The sequence below is a fragment of the Penicillium solitum genome (assembly GCF_028829755.1).
Source record: "Penicillium solitum strain IBT 25940 chromosome Unknown utg000001l_segment0_segment0, whole genome shotgun sequence".
NCBI classification, from domain to species: Eukaryota; Fungi; Ascomycota; class Eurotiomycetes; order Eurotiales; family Aspergillaceae; genus Penicillium; species Penicillium solitum.
Window position 1 is genome coordinate 6,737,586 of NW_027072121.1, and position 19,021 is coordinate 6,756,606.

The window sequence follows — 19,021 nt, forward strand, 5'->3', positions numbered from 1 at the left end:
GTCCTTGTTTCATACGAATCCAGGCGCAGAGGGTCAGGGTTGGGACTCCTGCAAAATCAAAATAGATTAATTGCTAGGCTCGATATTAATACAAGAATTCAATTAACGTGGAGCGTACCCAATTGCTTAACTGCTTTTATATTTGATAGACCAGGATTTCAACTCAAGTCGATGCTCATTCAACACAGAGCCACTCTCGGTTTCTTTAGAATATGCAACCGTTCTTCTTCCCATATACTAGCTACGTGCTAATGCGCGATATTTTTAGACGCGCTTTTAGACTCATGCAGAGGCGTTAGTGGGTGTTGATATGTAGGCCCATGTCTCGGGGCCGCTAGCTCTCTTCGCCAAGACCCGGGGCAAGAAAGCTTTACTTCACGTGACACTAACCATCATCCGAGCCACTACATCACCGGGAGGCTGTACAATACAAGAACCAACTTGAACCAGCCACTCTATCGAACATATCGCACCAATGCATTCACCATCACCGCAGCTCCTGCGCGTCTTGCGCACCTCCCTGGTCAACACCCCTCGCACCTCGAACTTGACTCGATTCTGCCAGATCCCATCAGCAACCGCAGCACCATGCCTCGTCTCAAATCCTAACACCGAAATACCCTCAACACGCCGAAATTATAGCTCACCCATCCGGCCAACCCGCATGATTCCTCGCTCGCATGCGCACAAACCAGTCAGCCACGACCGCGGCCCGGAGTCCAAAGAAGACACCCAAACCAACTTTGATGCGTTGAACGTACTGGGCAACATCCCTGCGCCAACAACGGCCATTGATGCATGCCTCGATTCTGGGTTCCATCTTAACAATGGCGTCAAGCTCACCAACGGTGATGGGTTGTTGCTGGTTGGCGGTGAGGCATTTGCGTGGCGGCCTTGGAAGGCTGTCGAGGGCGCGGAGAGCGACCGTGTCGCTAAGGATGCTATGCTCAATGCCAAAAGGCAGTTTGAACTTGATGAGTCGGTCTGGGGGTTGTTGAATCTTGTCTGGCCAAAGCCTGGTACGTTGGCTCTTGCTTTTTACTTTTTTGGTCCCGGATACGAGCTTTCGTCCATGGATATGACATACTTGACCGCAACATCACACTTCGATTTGCTAACAGTTCTACCACAGATATGCTCATTCTTGGTCTTGGTGGCTCGAATTTCCAGCTCTCACCTGAAACTAAGCGACACATCAACTCGTTGGGCATTCGGGTGGATGTCCTCGATACCCGGAATGCGGCCGCGCAGTTTAATCTGCTTGCTACGGAGCGTGGTGTTACTGAGATTGCTGCTGCCATGATTCCTATTGGGTGGAAGGCTAGACCTCTCTAGGGCTTAATAGGGTTCTGAGAAATGACATGTATTATATAGATAATTTGAGTATATATGGCTTAGGCTGATTCAAAATGAAACAATTCTTCTCCTTACATTCCTCGGTTGTACGAAAGGGCAGGTGTAGTTCTTATTTGCATAGTTACATGTTACCCGACCTCTAGGTAGGGCTGTGATGCAGGAACGTGACCTCGGACGTATGAATCATGTGAGCCCTGTTATCTTATCCTTATCTCCTCACCTCCGCCCCCAGGGTTCAGGGTCCACGTGAGCCAACACAACCTTCCAAGGGAAGGTCGCAATCGAAGTTATCGAGCTTGTATATCCTCTCTCTTTTCCGATTTTGTCTTTACGTTAGCTATGGCGCGGGAAGAGTCCCTCCTACCTCCGCGCCTGTCCTCCGATGACGGCTCGTCGATCCGAAATGAAGAGGAGGACTACGCTCTCCTGACCGGCGAGCGAACGGCCCCCCAAAGCAAGCGACGGGTCTGGCCTTCCTGGCGGGAAATTGGAGTGTTTTCCTGGGCCCTTATTGCAACAATCTTGGTAATTGTGCTGGCCGTGCTCTACCCACACAAGCCAGCGGAGCCCCACGACCATTATTCGTCAAATACAACCTGGGGCCCTGGAGGCAAGCCGACGGGCAAGCGGAACCTGATCTTCATGGTGTCTGACGGCATGGGCCCAACTAGTCTCTCCCTGACTCGAGGCTTCCGGCAATACACGCATGATCTGCCATTCGACGACATTCTGGTCTTGGATAAACACTACATTGGAACTTCGCGCACACGGTCAAGCTCTAGCTTGGTGACGGACTCTGCGGCTGGAGCGACGGCCTTTTCGTGCGGTCGCAAGAGCTACAATTCTGCTATCTCGGTGCTTCCCGACCACTCGCCTTGTGGAACTGTGCTCGAGGCGGCTGCGTTGGCTGGTTATAAGACAGGTCTGGTTGTGACTACTCGCCTGACGGATGCGACTCCAGCATGCTTCGCCTCGCATGCCAATCTGCGAAACTACGAAGATCTGATTGCCGCGCAAGAAGTTGGAGAACATCCTCTCGGCCGGGTAGTAGATCTTATGCTTGGCGGTGGGCGGTGCCATTTCTTGCCCAACTCACAGGCTGGTAGCTGCCGTGGTGATGATCACGATCTGGTCAAGGTTGCTTCTCAGAATGGGTTTGGTTATATCGATGACCGTGCGGGCTTCGATAGCCTTAAGGGCGGCGATAATGCCACTTTACCACTGCTAGGTCTCTTCGCTAGCGGGGATATCCCGTTCGAGATTGATCGACGTACTCAAAATGAGACCTATCCCTCTTTGGAGGAGATGACTCGCACTGCCTTGAAGGCCTTGAGCAAGGCTACTGAGGACAGCGACCAAGGGTTCTTTGTCATGATCGAGGGCTCTCGCATCGACCATGCCGGCCATGGCAATGATCCCGCCGCCCAGGTTCACGAGGTACTGGCATACGACAAGGCCTTTGCTGCCGCACTCGAGTTCCTAGAGAATGACTCCACTCCTGGCGTGATTGTGAGCACATCTGACCACGAGACCGGCGGTCTTTCCGCAGCACGCCAGCTGCACAAGTCCTACCCTGACTATTTGTGGCTTCCGAGTGTCCTGGACAAGGCAAGCCACTCTGCCGAATACCTTGCCGCTCAACTAAAAGAATATCTTTCTGGGCCAGGCAAGGACGCCAAGGAGTCGGCTAAACAGTCTTGGGTCCGGCAAGCTCTTAAGGATGGGCTTGCCATTGATGATGCCACAGACCACGAACTAGATGCCTTGCTCCACCCAGTCCCCGACGTTACTGCGGCATATGTGTTCGCGGACATGATCAGCCGCCGCGCCCAAGTCGGTTGGAGTACTCACGGACATTCTGGTAAGATAGTCTTGATCAGTGACCTATGACAGTATGCTAATTTCGTTACAGCCGTTGACGTCAACATCTACGCGTCGTCTACCAAGAACGCTTGGCCATTAGTTGGCAACAATGAGAACACGGACGTGGGAGATTTCCTTGCTGACTATCTCGACCTCAATGTCGACAACGTCACGAAGTTGCTACAGGACGCCAAGTCTGGAATCTCACAATCATATGATTGGATGGGTGATCGCCTTGGCTTGAACTTCCATACCGATGGACTAGACACTTACCATGGAGACTTCAGGAAGCGATCTGCCGATGATTGTGGATGTGGTGTTGCACACTAAACGGCAGCCATCACTTGGCATTTTTCTATTCAGTTGGATTTCTGTATTAAGCAGCACTGTGGATATTTCGGGGCTTCATCATTATCATTATCATCATCATCATACATACTTATATGCAATCCGATATCTCATTTCCTCGAACATCCATGTACAGCTGACACTGGCTGGACTTATCAAACAAGTATTGGTATTCTAGGTTCTATTCTCTCCTTGAATTTCAAGATCACCCAGTAAAACCATCTTCAATACAATTGCATAGTTACATGTCACCTCATCACCAAACACCCTTATCTTCCAAAGCACAAATCGAAATCACAATGCTTTCGCTTTACAATCAGGACAGTTCTCCACCAAATCCATCATCCGGTGCACGATATTGCTCTCTGAGATAACACTCATATAACCCACATCCGGACGAAGGATGGCTGATCTCATTGTGACTGTGTATGGCTGGCAGGTAGGACAATCAGGGTCAAATGGCAAATCGTAGTCCCTACGCTGGTCCGGATCGTTGATGCGATTTAGTTGGTGGAGGATCTCGCGACAAAAGATGTAGAGCTCGAAGCACGTGTGCTTGCAATTGGAGTAGTGGGTCTCCACAAATAGACACATGTTGGTCCAGCTCGCGTGGATGACACACGAGGTTGATTGCTCTCTACGTTCATCTGCCTCGAGAGAGGTTTGTTCTGTGTTGGTGCGGTTCGAGGTAGAATGCCTGTTTGGCTCGTTGGTTGGATCCGCTCTCCGTGAATTCTCGGAGGGATGATTGTTGATTTTGTTGATTGTGATGTGAGTCTCAAGTGAGTTGCGTAGTGTGAGACTAGTAAGGAAGGCTTTGGTTGTTATATGGCAAAGCAAACTTGTGGGGTGAGTGAGATGCTGGATAACTTTGCGTTAGAACATGTCCCAAAACTGGGTTGGAAATCCAGAACCAAGAAGTGGGCATTGCACAATGATAAAGTAATACTGCCCTTGATAGAGCACAGTGAATATTGCTAGGCCATGTAGCGCAGTGACAATGAAGCAAAAGTGAGCTAAAGCTCAAGCCTTTTATGTTGCTACCCTATTTACTCCAAAGGAAGGAATTACTTTACCTATCTACATAACTTTGTTTAGGTCACTCATTATGAAAGAAGTAGCTGTAGATTATGTGCAACTTTTCAAGTACGAGACAAAGACTTTATTGAGAGTAAACAACGTTGCTGTAAATGGGAGAGTATGCAGTGCAGACCATATGTTCTATAAGATGCCACGAAAGAAAAATGGAGGGTTATTATGGAAGGGTTATTATGGAAGGCAGCATGGTGAGATAAACGCAAAGAGAGTCTGAAGTCAAACATATGTGGCATAGACAAAGCCAAATACTAAATGCCACAAGCTGTAATAGATTTCAATCTTCTTACCTGTGGACATCTAGAGTGTCATATGAAGCTATCCTACCTGAAAAGCACCCCCTGTCTTGCTCAACCGGTGCTATACGTTATAGTCCCAATTATTCAATAACCATTACCTAGATTGGTATGTAGTTATATACTGAAATAAGAAGAAAAAAAAGACTACTCAATGGTAGCTGTCTCTCAACATAAAACAGCTATGTGGCCAATAGTCTTCTATAATGGAAGAATTGAATTTGTCTATAGACTGCATTGTCAAGGGCGTCGCTTTAGCATAGCGTGATGGATATGGGCAGGCATGCGCTCTTTCCATAGCCTCACCTAGGCAACCCTAAGATTGTAGTATAAAGATAGTATAAAACGAACGTGCACAAATCTGGTTGTATCATCCTAGTTAGAACATTCGAAGGTCGCAGTTTTCAATTTAGACCAGATGGTCCAATGTTTAACTGTATTTGTTCCGCGCGTGCTTCTCTCTCTTGCTGTTTGTTAACATGTAGATGGCCTTCACTTCGCCCAATCACCTTGCTTCATCGTCACCCATTTCAATCGAATATACCCTCGATATCATCGGTAAGATCAAGCTCCATCGGCTGTTTGCTCCATCAGTAGACTAACTCCAAAAAAGGAAGCAAGAACTTCGAAAATGGACAGGTTTCTCCAGGACCCAGAGAGCGAGAAGCTCTTGAGCGAGCACAACCGGGTTCTTGAAGCTGCCGAGGCCGTCAAGGGCATGCAATTCAAACCAAAAGTGACACGACATGAACTCTTGAAACAATTCAAATATCGACAAAAAATGAATAAGGATCAATCACGGGGCCGAGCTAGCACCAGCACAGTGGATGTCTCCTTTGCCCCTCCCATCTATCCACCATGTCTCGCTCCGTTGGAAGACCTGAAAAAGGTCATGTTCAAGGATTTGCTCCTTGAAACTCATCATAGGGGCTCTTACATCCTAGTCAGATCAATCACCCAGGCAGAGAAGATGACTGCAGTTGTGGCTATCGTGGAAGATGAAAAGAAAGATGCGATCCCGCTCCAAATTTTGAACGAGAATCTCCGCTGCCATGATGGCTCTGTTGATAAAGGGCAGATTCTGCTTGTGAAGGAGCCATGCCTGACTTTGACGTCCGTTGGAGAATACGGGGTCAGAGTTGATCACGTTTCTGATATCTTGTTCATCCCATTGTTCGACAAGATGGTCCCATCAGCTTGGCGAGAGCGGCTTCCAGAGGATGTAACCTCTCAGTGGATGGCTGGAGACTGGCTAAGGATGGGCAACGAGTATCTCAACCGGGGCCAATTTTATTCTGCCACTCAATAGTAAGTGTCCCAGTAGACTGACTATTCAACAGTGAAAAATGCCAATCACAGTGACAGTTACTCCAAAGGATTGGAGTGTTCGCCGACAGAGGAAGAAATTCATTACCTTCTGTACTACCGAGGCCTGGCCTTCTTCCGGGTCGACGAGTGGGATGTAGCTCTGCGCGACCTCGATACTGTTCCAGCAGGCCCAAAATCCGACAAAGCCCTTCGAGGCAAAGCCCAAACCCTGTACCATTTGAGAAGGTTCCGGGAAAGCTGCGATGTATTCACGCAACTCTGCAAGAAACACCTCGAAGATGTTAGTGCCAAGAACGATTTCCGTGAAGCTATTGCACGACTTGCAGAGCAAAAGAAGGGCAGATACAACTTCAAGAAGATGCAGGAGAAAGCATCGAAAATCTACCCGCCAGTCCTGGACCATGCGACATGGATTGGCCCAGTGACAGTCCGGCAAACCAAATCCCAAGGACGAGGCCTATTTACAACAGAGGCAGTCAAGGTCGGTGATTTACTTCTCTGTGAGAAAGCATTTGCATACGCAACTGAGCACCCTAGCAGGCCAAGATGGCACAGCAACCTCCATGTCAACACCGAAACGGGGACGACCATCCGAGGAGGCCAACTCGCACTCGCATCGTCGATCATCGAAAAGCTGTACAAGAACCCATCATCAGCATCAACAATAACCGACCTCCACAGCGGCGGATTCAAACAGGTCTCAGCAGGCCCCATCGATGGCAAGCCGGTGATAGACACGTAACTAAGAAACAAACCACTCCATCTTAAATACCCCAAGCTAACAAATCCTCGTCCCTAACTCGCAGATTTCAAATCGCCCGCATAATCTCCCTCAACTGTTTCGGCAGCCCAACTTCTTCGAGAGGAGACCACATCCACGACGCGCTCGATGCAAGCAGGAGCCCCGAAAGGCTGCATAACTGCGGCATCTGGCCCTACGCCTCAATGATCAACCATTCATGCATGAGCAACGCACACCGCGCCTTCATCGGCGACATGATGATCATCCGCGCAACCACCGATATCCCTGCAAATACCGAGCTGACAATCTGGTACCTGCTCCCCGCCCCTGAAAGCCAGCCCATGGATTTCCGACACTGGGGCTTTGAGTGCTGCTGTGCCATGTGCACTGACGTCAGGGCGACTGAGCCCCGCATTCTCTGGACACGGACCAGACAGCGTGATCAGATTGGTATTGCACTGGAAAATAAAAATCGCGAGCACGCTGAGATTCTCATTGAGCGTCTGGCTGAAACCTATCCACACCCGCTGGAGCAGGTACTGCGTCTTGGGTTGTGGGAGCCACTTATTTTGATTGCTGGCGTTTATGACAGGCTGAAGCAGCAGGATGAAGCTAGGGAGGCTGTGAGTCGGGCTCTCGCGGCAGTTGGATTTGTGATTGAGGGGGGCGTGGAAGGGCCACTTGTTGTTAAGAAATGGGGGCTTGTTATGGATGATCTTGTTGTTGCGTGGATTATTCTTGGCACGTCTCTGTTCAAGGTTGCGCCCGAGAGTGCCATGCAGGCAGAACGGTATGCTCGCATGGCTTACATAATTTCTGTTGGTGAGGAGGCAAGCTTTGATGCAACTTATGGAATGGGCTTGAAGGTGGCTTATGAGCCTCGCTCTGAGGAAGGCCAAGTGAAAGGATGGGTAGTTTAGGGCTGGTTTGGGATGTACCAAGAGGCGAATATAGCAAAGATGTACTTATCTGACATATGAAAGGATTTACATCAAGTGTACGGATTATTGTAGACGAATTAGGTACAAGACATCACCCACATATGGCCAGTGGTGCGTGTATCGGCACAATTTTCCCGCTTTATGGTGCCACATGGCAATCTGTCAGATTACTGACACGGCTGACGAGTCCACAGATACCCGGCAAGCCGCTCGTACTTCTTCTTTAAGTACTAAATCCTCAATCTAGTCCCAACTCGGTTATGCTCTAGGGCTGTGGCTTACACGTTGCTGGTCTAACGGTTGTGGAGCCTCGGGATATCCCCGTTCCCGTTCTGACACTTCCACACTCCACCTTTTCCTCCTCCCTTGTCGATTTTACCTTGTCAATTTTATCTTGCCTTTGAGAAAGTGTTGAAAACATGGCAAAAATGGAAGAACCAGAAGAAATCGCGGTGGTAAGTCGTGCTTTTATAATCTGATGGGATCATTCTCACCGCTTAACTAGGATCCTGATTTCTACTCTATGGAAGATTGCTACGGCAGGGATGCGCAGGACCTTCAGTCGTGAGTGGAGTGCCATTGCGAATCATATCTATGACAGCATTCTTAAAATATGTAGGGATACCACCTCTATCGCCTCCGCGATCGCGAGGGGACGGCTAGAGAACGGCCGAAGGTCAGTATACTTCAAGTCTTAAGATCGCTTCCTAATACTAACCCGATACTGTAGATACCAAGCCATTAAAGAAGATGACTACTGGTTAGTTGCGACGAAACGATCTTGTTTTACGTATAATAACCATATCAAGGGGTCCTTCTGACGAACAGCAATTCGAGGCTTTTTAGATTGGGTAAACTGCATCCCGTCCCCATACCTTTCATTCGTCAATAGTTATAAAGGCTGTGATGTTAACGGATTCAGCCATATGGTGTTTCTTGTGCTAGATTACGATCAGCCGAATCCTCTTTTCCGTGCCCCTATTGGCAATTCGCCCAAGGTGAATTTATACCCAGGCCATCCTTGCCCAAACGTTTCGCTAACCACGCAGTATAGAATATTTTGGACATTGGAACTGGCCAAGGGAATTGGGCAATGTAAGTCCACGAGCAACTCTTTTTAAGAGAACCTCTAACAATTTTCTTAGTGACGTTGCCGATCGCTATCCGTCAGGTACTGGATTTCTTGATTCGACTCCTTCTATTCTTGACTGGACTCTTCTCAACTAAAAACTAATTAGCTACCGTCCGCGGAGTGGATATCTTCCCTCCACCTGTGACATGGATGCCACCGAACTGCATCTTCGAGGTGGATGATGTGCTTCGCGAGTGGACATGGCGAGAGCCCTTTGACTTTATTCATATGCGCCTAATGTACGGCGCATTCCCTCCGGAGGGATGGAAACAGCTATACAAACAGGCCTACGAGTGAGTTCCACTCCCCATTAATCGATTCTCCAAAACATCGCCCCCTAATCTCTTTTCTGTTTCGCAATAGGGCCCTGGAGCCGGGTGGCTGGATCGAACAAATGGAATTAGACGTGCGAGTCTATAGCGATGATGGTTCCTTGAAGAAAGAACATCAGCTATATGGATGGGGCGACCTGTTTATTAGATGCTCCGAGCGAGCTGGACGGTCACTCAGAACCCACGAAACGATGCGCGACGCAATCAAGGAAGCCGGGTTTGTGGATGTGCATGAGGAAAAGTATAAGATTCCCCTCGGACCTTGGGCTAGGGATAATATACTCAAGGAGGCCGGACACCTTCAGCATGGCCATTGGAACGCTGCTCTGGAAGGTTGGGCGATGTGGCTGCTCACTCACCATGGGGAGCCGGTGCCGTGGACAAAGGAGGAGGTGCAGGTGTACTTGGCTAAAGTGCGCAAAGAGCTGAACAATCCGCAAATTCATGCTTATGAACCTGCGTAGGTTTTCTTTCGGATTGCATCGCTGGCTTGGTTTGTGCTGATGAATATTAGGAACCGTGTGTGGGCAAGAAAGCCTACCAAGGAGGAATTGAAAGTGAAGGCAAATATTAAGATCGAGACATCGCCGTAAAGCCGGGTTGAACTTTCATGATAGGTGGATGTGGTCCTTTTTTTTTTTGCGTTCACGGATTCTAGAAGCGAAGTTTTGTTCGTTGCCGGCTCTTTTCGGAGCTCTTTCATGTCATTGCGTGTTCTCGACATCTAAGCTTATGGATTATGCAATACTTAAGGTCATGCTGAAAGCGTAAAAGCCATGGAGTGTAGTTAAAACTGGTATATATGAACAAAAGATCACGGATTTTGTAGCTATTTTCCAGTCATGTGGAGGGAATCACAAATCATTACCAGAGTAGCGGTACATCGCATAAATCAGAAAGGGATTGACAGCATGAATCGGCCAAAAAGAAAACGCCGGCTAGGTGTGTATCAAACATAAATGGAGGGAAATTGCAGATGTGTATGCAGCCGACCGTTGAACATCACAACCTAATGAAGGAAGAAGAAAGAAGGAAAAAGAAGATATAAGGAACAAGTAGTTCATTAGGTGATTTGTTCAAGGCCAGTCAGAGACAGACACCAAGGGAGTTGCACAGTAGTCAACGAAAAAATGTACTCAATGCTGTGCAATAAGCATGGCAAGAAAGAAGAATATAAGAAAGGTAACGCTGATATATATATCAAACCAGCAAAAAGTTTACAGTGTCACAAGGACAACAAGAGCCACCAGGACGCCGAATAGCGATCCGCGGAGGACACGCTCGTTCTGGCCGGCCGCACCGTTGCCAGTAGGGGTGCCCTGAGTGAAGCCCGTAGTGGAAGTCTCCCCATCGGTGGTGGAAGTGCCAGAGCTGGAACTATCAGAAGAAGAGGTAGTGTTGCTGGTCATGCCACCAGAGCCACCCTTGCTGGTGGGGATGCTGTTGGAGCCAGAGACGTTCGAAGAGCCCGAGCTTGACTTGTCAGCGCCGAGGTCCATGTCGAGACCGGTGGCACCGAGGGAAGCAAGGACGGTGTTGTTGTTGGTGACGGAGATATCGCTCTCCATGGCAGCGGAGTTGGTGTAGAGGTAAGCCTTGCTGCCGCTCTTCTTGGCATCGGAGGGAGGATCGTAGCACTTCACGCTGACCTCGCCGACAGTGGCATAGTCGTAGCCGACGGTCTTGATGTCCTCGCTGTTCCAGTCGATCTCACCACCAGCCCAGTCGATGGTACCCTGAGCGTTGCTGGCCTGGCCGGCGGGCCAGAGCGACATTTGAAGGCGGGAGGGTGTCTGGGGAAACTCGTACTGCTTGGAGGTCTCGTTGTAGGTGTCGGCCTTCTTCAGGGTGCGGTGAACAGTGCCGTCGACGACCCAGTCGACCTTCTCAGGGGTCCAGTCGATCTCGTAGGTGTGCCAGTCATTGAAGGTATCCTCGCCATCCACGCTGATGTTGCCGCTGTTGTGCCCTAATTCATCCAATTAGTATGATTATTCGGATCATATCATTCTTCTCTCTCAACTTACAGTCCAGAACACCCTGCCAGTAGTAGTTGGTCTGCACGGCGGTCAAATCAGCACCGACCCACTCGTAGTCGATCTCGTCCTTAACATCGGACAGAAGAATGAAAGCGGTCACGACACCCTTGCCGCGGGAGCTCTTGAACTTTCCAGAAATCTTGCCGTACCAGATGTAGTGGTTGTTGGCGAACAGAGTACCGACACTCTTGGCAGGCATAGTCATGATCAGATTGCCATCTTCGGTCTTAACCTTTCCGCTGTAGGTCCAGTCGGCAGCGCTGGCGTTACCCAGGTACTTGTCCTGGGTGACAGCATTGTCGAGGTTGTCCCAGGTGTAAGTCTTGCTCTCGCAAACGGGCATAGGCGCGCAGGAATCGAGAGAGAACGAAGCGAGAGGATCGCAACCACCGAGGCAGTAGGCACCCGTACCACACTCACCATATTCTGTATTGGATAATCGGTTAGCTATGAATTGCGATCTTGGGGGGTGAATATCACTCACGGGAGCAGCAAGGGTATTTCTCCTCTTTGCACTGGCTGCTGGAGCTGCAGGATTGCGCGGCGAAGGCGGTCACTGACAGCGAGGCCAGGACCAAAGGTGTCACAAAGCGGACCATTATTATGTATACTGTTGGTATATACAGTGGGAATGACAGAATATCCAAGAATTTGAATCCAAGCCACAGGAAATGAGGGAAAGTGTGGGGAAGCAAAGAAAAGGGGGCAACAATGCAAGTTAATGTAATATAATGTGATATAAACGAGAGGCAGCAAGTGAAGATAAATTCACTGCAAGGGCGATAATTATAACAGCACGAAAGCAAGTCCGGGAGAGAGAATGAAAACGGAGCCCTGGAGGGGAGGCGAATAGTTATTAATATGATATTCCCCTCCCACGGCTCTGAAAACATGAAAACATGAAAACATGAAATTGACAGAAACTAACCCAATCAGGATGAACTCCGTTCAATCTGGGAAGGTAGGGTCCACGGGTCGGAGTTAAAAAGAGTCAATTTTCTAACCAAGGAGTGATTTTGATTGGCTATTGGTTCCTTCTATTTATTTATTTTTTTATTTTTTCCCTTTTTCTTTTGTGGAGTGGTTCGGGGGATGTCCGTCTGTGCGTGGTATTGGAATGGTATTAGGGTGGTATTAAATGATAATCCAGGTATTTTTAAGGGTCATTTTAGGGGTTCACCTTTGAACAGCTGATGATCTTACTCAGGTGATAGTAGCCCCGGGGGCCGTTTAATATGGTATGACAAAGAAGAAAAAAAAAAAAAAATAGATAGTCATCCCTATGATCCCTATGTTGTACAAGGTAATTTAGTCAATTCAACCAATCTTAACGCTGAGTCAAATTAAATTATCGCAATTCCCAAATACACAATCTATGACCGTTTAAAACTGAGACAGCCCCAGGTGTTTGCAGTCGGAAATTGGTGTAAAAATGGATACAATACTAGTGCAAGCATTGGTACTTCTTTCCACTTTCCCTTTATCTGCGATAGCACTTTACATTGATCTGCAGTTGAAACAATGTCTAACTCCTCCGTACATGGTTCAATGTGGTACTTCATATCTACTATACATAGTGAACAGTGCAATTTAGTATACTAGGTCTGATGTATATTGTGAGTTGTATACTGTGATACCCCTTTAAATGGGTCTTCCGACGTCCGTTCACTAGGCGTCTTAAGCCGAACCAATTAGGCCGGCCGAAAATAAATGTGGCCATTAGGACAAAGAGTAGGAATCAGCCCCAAAATTCGATAATCTTAATACATGCGCGAGTCTCGCATTAGGCTACCATAGCCTTCCAAGAGCTCTCGCTACGCTCAATTTCCTCTCTGGGCGCGCTCGGCACCAAGCACTTGTATTCCGCACTAGGAAGCTCACTTTCGCCCCCAAGACTTCCCAAGACTTTGACCAGTGGAATCTCCTCGCTCCTGCCTATTACAACGGCGACCCCAAACTATCTAACCTTATCTGCCTCGGTTATTAGCCTCGTCACCAGGCACCGTCAAACACACCAAGCACTGGGCAGGCACGCAGATCACTAGTGTCGGGCATGGGCGTAAAATGACAGATCGTGGTTCTTTTGCTCCATTCTCGTTTTCGGTTATGCGTTGCTGAGTGCGGCGATAGGGGGAACTGATAACAGATAAGCAAAACCCTGATTATGTACGGAGTAGTATATTTTTACACCCCTTTGCCAGCAACCGGTTGTTTTCAGAAGGTATCCTTCTAGAAGGAATGTGGCAATCTTCGATCTACGCATACATTGCACACACACGTAATTACATGATTAGATCTACTCCGTACGATATCTCGAATGTTGTTATGTATGTTGTACAATTTAGAACCCAAGGGATGTGGTACGGGGGGATGGATGTAAGGGGATTTGGTTATTGCTTGCTTTTGCTACAATCAAACTGGTTTTTTATCAGACATGTATGATGGATGACGTTGTCTGATTTAAAATATGCAACACACGTTTTCTCCAATTATTAATGTTCAATTTCTGCGTCAAATTCCATAACCCAGTGTGTTGAGTTGCCTCTTCTAGCTTAGTGCCCCGACTTTGTATACCTACTCCATAGTACTTGTTCGTACTCAGTTAACTATAGATCTGAGATTAGATGTATATAGTTGTTTAATCATATCCTCCTATTGAAAACAACAAGGATAGAAAGTAAGCAAGGAAGCAGTAACCCACATAAAAATCCATGGCTTTACAGGCGAATTCAGCGCCTGAATCTTTTCTACAGGGCAAGTATCGGGGGCCAATACCCGTCTTGTTTTCTAATTCTTCATCTCCATGGACTCTACTCTATCAGTTATGAGGAATGACTTCTCCGGGAGCACACACCCATGCATTGAGATAATTATAAATAAAAAACAAATGCTGAATCAAAAAACAAAGTGAAAGAACAAAAGAAAAATCAAATGTGCCCCACCACCATGATAAATCTCAAGTCTGTTGATCACAGTCTAGCCGGATCAACAAACTTCCAGCTGGCCTTTTGGTTCGCTGAACAATTAGCAATGCTTCCATGGCAGCCACAATCCCTGGCAGCAGTTCAACGACTGTCGAATCTTCATCGAAGTCTACGAGCACAGCTTGTGATGGTAATGTGGTAGCAATGGATTTGGCGAGCTTGGTGACATTCGTCTTATCTTCTGCAAAAGTAGGGGTTCGAGAACCCCTACACGTCTGAATCGAGGTAGATTGAGTCGATACACCCTGGATGTTCCTAGCGGTGCTCGCATAATTTGTAGTCTGGCTTCCCCCCGGCTGGCTGGGGCTTGTAGTTGCCATTACCGAGCCTACGGGTGAATCGTCCACGATTACGACGATTGCCAAGTCCCCGGCCGGTTGGCGGTTGCTATCAAACATAGTATTAGTATCCAATGTATGTTGAGTTCGTATAAATCACTTACAGATTCAGGAAGGCTTGCTGAGGGGGCCGAAGGCCGAAGGCGGTTATCTTCAAGAACCATGACAAGGGCACATTCAATCTGACGAAGCTCAGCACTCAACCCCGCCTCGTCATGTCTGGCCAGCTGTGTGTTGAGATTGTTAGTATGAGTATCAGGCTGCTAAGCAGTCAAGCGGAGAGAAGTGGGGCATAGAACCAGGGGTTGAGAGTGCGGGGTTTCAGTAGTGAGATAGATATGATTTCGATGGGAAGTTAAAAGTATGTGAACGAGGAGGGACCAAATAATATGAGACTAGCTAGCGAGCCGAAGCGGGTTTATGTGTAAAGGAATGAAAGTTAAGATGGCGATAAGCGTAAGATCAGTGATGTTGCGAAATAAAGGTCAACAAAGGTCATAGTTATCATTCGAGATGCAGCAGGCAGGAGATTATGCAGATGCTTGATATTAAGAGGCTAGAAATAGAATGCATAATGTGACGTATATACTAGTTATAACGACTAATAATAATGAAATTTATGGATGCTTCCAAGATCATAACTTGCTATGGACTACATGTAGTGTTTAGAAGGTCATGGTTAGGAAGAAGATGTTGGGCGAAAGATGCCTGACAACATAAAGGCATAAGAATTTGAGTAGGATGAGGCCACAGCGAATACATGGAGCCTAGGATCATATCTAGAAAACTGCAATGGTGACGAGACTGTGAGGCCGAGGTATAAAATGGGTATTCTTTAGATCTTCCCTCGATCTTCTCGTCAACCATCGCCTTCTATTGCATGTATCTAATTCCCATTAATATCTTCAGCGACTGCATGAATCAACTGCAATTCCTCACTCTTCATTTCCTTCCACACCTTCTTGCCAATAGCTTCAACGCTTCTCTGCAGTTCCTCGGCTGAGCACCCAGCAACTACATATCTTGATCTTCTGATTGCACCTTTACTTCCGCATAACTTCATTGTTTTTTTTTTTTTTTTTTTTTTTTTTCAAAATGGCTGCCCGAACATTGGACAGAATGCGCAAGGCTCAGTCCCTCCTCCGCGAATGCCATGACTGGGTAAGTCATAGCTACTTTCCTCAGTTTCACCTCAAGTTCTACTGACTTTCTCGACAAACAGCTTGTGGAAAACAATGAGATGCTGCTAGCAGTAGAGCTGTGCGGAATAGAAGGCAGGCTTGCACTTTTCTTCGAGAAAAGATGTTTTGCAAATACTCCATGTCCTGGACTTCAAGAGGAGAATCTTCCCCGTCTTGTGAGTGCTGAGTACTCTATGCCAAATGAATTCGCTTTGAATGCTGACATAATGTTACCAACAGCCCCCTTTCAATGGCTACAGGCGCAGAAACCGCCGCGGATCCCACAACGGCTACCGCAGAGTTCATCCAGCCAACAGGGGCGGAACGGAAGCCTCCGCAGGTCGCGCCGGCGGCGGACAAAATGTCATGGCTCAGGCAGCAGAAAGTACCTCTAAAGGCATAGTGAACAAGTCGACTTGTCCTGGTGCCAGCCCCAAACCCCCTCAAGCTCGATCTGCCGTGGCAGAAGCATCGCCACCAACAGGCGTTCACTTGAATTTCAACGACGACGTGGAATTCGTCCAACTGCCACCAAGTGTGCTAGCCAGCATGGAAACAGCACAGACAGCCGATCTCGGATCAAAAGAAAAGGAGCGCTCAACAGGCTGGTTCGCTGCCTGCAGCAGCGATCAGCCAGCTCTGGGGGTCGAGGTCCGGCTGGACGGTGATGATGTTTACCAGACCATTCCCCACACCGCCCATGCTGCCCCAGCTGAGCTAGACACTCCTGTCAGTAGCTACTGTCCTCCTCCGGCGGTTGAAGGTGTTATCTCAGTCTCGTCCCGGCCAGATCTGCCAGGTTCGCCCGCATGTGACACCCCTGAGGACGGCTTACCTCATGTCTCACAAAATGACCAGCCAGTGAATGGGACCAACGAGAGTAAAAAACGCGACTCCAAGAATTGTGAGGAGTCTCCTGTTTCGACCGCCACAGGAGGTGTCACCGAAGGCATGTTGACTAATCTTGACGACGATCTGGCCGTCATTCTTCCAACTGGAATTGACGCCGGCACCGACAGCACTATTCATCCAGAAGAAAAGGATGCTCTTGCAGCTAGTCTTGATTCCGGAGTTGAGCATAGTCATCAACCAGATGATTTGGAAGATGATGAGATTGCTTTCCAGGGAAACGCAGCAAAGATCCTCGGTCCGGATTTCAAAGCCTTGTTTGTCAGTTCAGACGATGACTCTCAAACCGCTCGTCGCCCTATTGATCTCAAAGCAATTTTTGAGAAATATTCCGAGGTAGTCATCTGTAGATGACTATACCCCAGCCTTTCTTTTTTGTTTTGCATTTTACATGGATTTCTGCATGGGTTTCTGCGTTTTGTTTCTCTTTCCCCCACACTATCTGAAACGTGAAAAGCCAAAAAAAATGCATGTTAGGATGCCCTTGAGGTTTGTCCTTTTGATTTTCCAGCAGGGCAGTTTGCCTTTTTGCTCTCGTTTGTTGATTTTAGCATCTTGCATGTACTGCTCCGAGCAACCTTAGAATACCAAGGTGCTTGTGGAAGGGACATTTCATGATTTCTATGGTTTATGATGAATGTCATGTCCTTTAATAAATCCTCGCCTTTTTTTGCTCCCTCGGCTGTTCATATTTGTAGCTTATATTTCGTGGTAGATTGCCATCAGATATTCAGGCATACACGGAAGGACATTGAAGATGGCAAGTGTAGGATTTATGTTGATCAATGCAAACCATGGCACTGTCTATCATAAGGGTTAGCATTGGTAGTGTGGATCAGTCGTTCCAATATTAATTCAAGAAATCAGATATAGGAAATGTATTAAGCGGGATCTTTGTTATAATTGGGCTACTAAGGAGACTAGGAGAAGTATGAATCAAACTGAGGATTCTGCCGAGACCGTAAGAGAGACCATTTATAAGATCACCAAGTGAATAACGTGGAAAGGATACGAGCTAACAACGTGAAGATCGTGAGACGACAACCCGAAACAGCATAAGATGGACATAGGGAAAAGAAATCCAGGCCTTGTGAAATACATAGAAGCCGAAGACAGAGTATAGACAGTATACTGAGTGCGTTAGCTATCAAAGCAGCTGCCATTGTAACTGAGCGGGGGTGGTTGATGCCTGTTGTTTTTCAATCCAGTGTAGATATTGGTGGCAATGGATTATCATATATCTATAGCATAAAGCGTGTGGTTCTCAGTCAATGGGTTCAAAATTTGCAGGCTGGGAAATTCGATATAAAATGGGCCATGGCAACACCAAGGAGAATAGAGACCTGGGGGGTAGATAGAAATAGCATTATATAATAGATTATTGGGCTCTTTGTCTTTATCTCAATAAATGCCCATACATGACCTCAAACGGGTTGGGACAAGGTCTTATAAAAGAGGTTAGAAAAGGAGTAACAAAGACGGTAGGTAAGACACCATAAAGAACATTGTTAGCATAAAGATTTGTAATTATCTTTCCAACTTCCAAGACTAGAAATATATGGATTGTATAGGCGTGACATGGTTTTATGTCATATAGAAACTGGGCGTGACCTCTATCTATAGAGAGAGATAGCATGGGCTACAAGACCTTCATCTTTACAGTCAAATAAATTTTTATGTTTAATTGTAGATACACCAGAAATAGATAGAACCAAGGACCTTAAATACAGCAAGAAATGTCGAATCAAATCAGATGTGCAGCATTATGTCGTAAAAGATAGAAGATAGTCCAAGAACACTGAGTATTAAGGAAAAGAAGCAAACACCATGTAACTCGTAGATGCCTTCAGTCTTTTAACTCCGGCCATGCTTGACCTGCCCACGGGCTAGACCCGAAACCCCCACCAAAATGTAAAAACAAAAACCAGCAGCCTGACGCGAGAATGTAATCCGAAAGTGAAAGAAATTGTCCTGGTAAATTCAAACGCCGAGATCAAGTAACGATGGCAAAGTAGAAACTAGAAAATAATGAGCCTAGAAATTAATAACAGAAAAGATTAGAGAGGCATACATTATGTGCCAATAAATGTATCATGCAATTTGCAGGATCGGGCGTCACGCCAGGCGTCGTCGTGG

General features: G+C 47.3%; 9 protein-coding genes across 9 annotated transcripts; 6 read left to right on the forward strand and 3 right to left on the reverse strand.

Moving 5' to 3' along the window:
• Window positions 1–475: 475 nt before the first annotated feature.
• N7455_002563 (uncharacterized protein) lies at window positions 476–1,335 on the forward strand (the record flags this gene model as incomplete). The annotated part of the gene is made up of 2 exons (XM_040953417.2): window positions 476–1,019; window positions 1,133–1,335. 2 exons carry the CDS (start codon window positions 476–478, stop codon window positions 1,333–1,335), a joined length of 747 nt encoding a protein of 248 aa, XP_040816275.2.
• A 360-nt stretch (window positions 1,336–1,695) lies between these two features.
• Window positions 1,696–3,644, forward strand: N7455_002564 (alkaline phosphatase; the record flags this gene model as incomplete). Its single annotated transcript, XM_040953218.2, has 2 exons — window positions 1,696–3,217; window positions 3,269–3,644. 2 exons carry the CDS (start codon window positions 1,696–1,698, stop codon window positions 3,547–3,549), a joined length of 1,803 nt encoding a protein of 600 aa, XP_040816169.2. The 3' UTR covers window positions 3,550–3,644.
• A 217-nt stretch (window positions 3,645–3,861) lies between these two features.
• Window positions 3,862–4,161, reverse strand: N7455_002565 (uncharacterized protein; the record flags this gene model as incomplete). Its single annotated transcript, XM_065604304.1, has 1 exon — window positions 3,862–4,161. One exon carries the CDS (start codon window positions 4,159–4,161, stop codon window positions 3,862–3,864), a length of 300 nt encoding a protein of 99 aa, XP_065462795.1.
• A 1,428-nt stretch (window positions 4,162–5,589) lies between these two features.
• N7455_002566 (uncharacterized protein) lies at window positions 5,590–7,949 on the forward strand (the record flags this gene model as incomplete). Its single annotated transcript, XM_065604305.1, has 3 exons — window positions 5,590–6,266; window positions 6,318–7,025; window positions 7,094–7,949. 3 exons carry the CDS (start codon window positions 5,590–5,592, stop codon window positions 7,947–7,949), a joined length of 2,241 nt encoding a protein of 746 aa, XP_065462796.1.
• Window positions 7,950–8,398: 449 nt separating this feature from the next.
• On the forward strand, window positions 8,399–8,816 carry N7455_002567 (uncharacterized protein; the record flags this gene model as incomplete). The annotated part of the gene is made up of 5 exons (XM_065604306.1): window positions 8,399–8,425; window positions 8,476–8,534; window positions 8,590–8,646; window positions 8,701–8,730; window positions 8,780–8,816. The coding sequence occupies 5 exons, from the start codon at window positions 8,399–8,401 to the stop codon at window positions 8,814–8,816; spliced, it is 210 nt and encodes a 69-aa protein (XP_065462797.1).
• Window positions 8,817–8,896: 80 nt separating this feature from the next.
• N7455_002568 (class I SAM-dependent methyltransferase) lies at window positions 8,897–10,027 on the forward strand (the record flags this gene model as incomplete). Its single annotated transcript, XM_040953231.2, has 6 exons — window positions 8,897–8,968; window positions 9,025–9,065; window positions 9,116–9,141; window positions 9,209–9,395; window positions 9,466–9,894; window positions 9,949–10,027. 6 exons carry the CDS (start codon window positions 8,897–8,899, stop codon window positions 10,025–10,027), a joined length of 834 nt encoding a protein of 277 aa, XP_040816104.2.
• Window positions 10,028–10,651: 624 nt separating this feature from the next.
• utr2 (putative cell wall glucanase (Utr2)) lies at window positions 10,652–12,417 on the reverse strand (the record flags this gene model as incomplete). Its single annotated transcript, XM_040953384.2, has 3 exons — window positions 11,958–12,417; window positions 11,462–11,899; window positions 10,652–11,403 (listed from the first exon to the last, which is right to left on the reverse strand). Exons 1-3 carry the CDS (start codon window positions 12,364–12,366, stop codon window positions 10,652–10,654), a joined length of 1,599 nt encoding a protein of 532 aa, XP_040816240.2. The 5' UTR covers window positions 12,367–12,417.
• Window positions 12,418–14,429: 2,012 nt separating this feature from the next.
• Window positions 14,430–14,855, reverse strand: N7455_002570 (uncharacterized protein; the record flags this gene model as incomplete). Its single annotated transcript, XM_065604307.1, has 1 exon — window positions 14,430–14,855. The coding sequence occupies one exon, from the start codon at window positions 14,853–14,855 to the stop codon at window positions 14,430–14,432; it is 426 nt and encodes a 141-aa protein (XP_065462798.1).
• A 1,035-nt stretch (window positions 14,856–15,890) lies between these two features.
• Window positions 15,891–17,239, forward strand: N7455_002571 (uncharacterized protein; the record flags this gene model as incomplete). Its single annotated transcript, XM_040953321.2, has 3 exons — window positions 15,891–15,956; window positions 16,018–16,152; window positions 16,217–17,239. The coding sequence occupies 3 exons, from the start codon at window positions 15,891–15,893 to the stop codon at window positions 17,237–17,239; spliced, it is 1,224 nt and encodes a 407-aa protein (XP_040816300.2).
• Window positions 17,240–19,021: the final 1,782 nt, after the last annotated feature.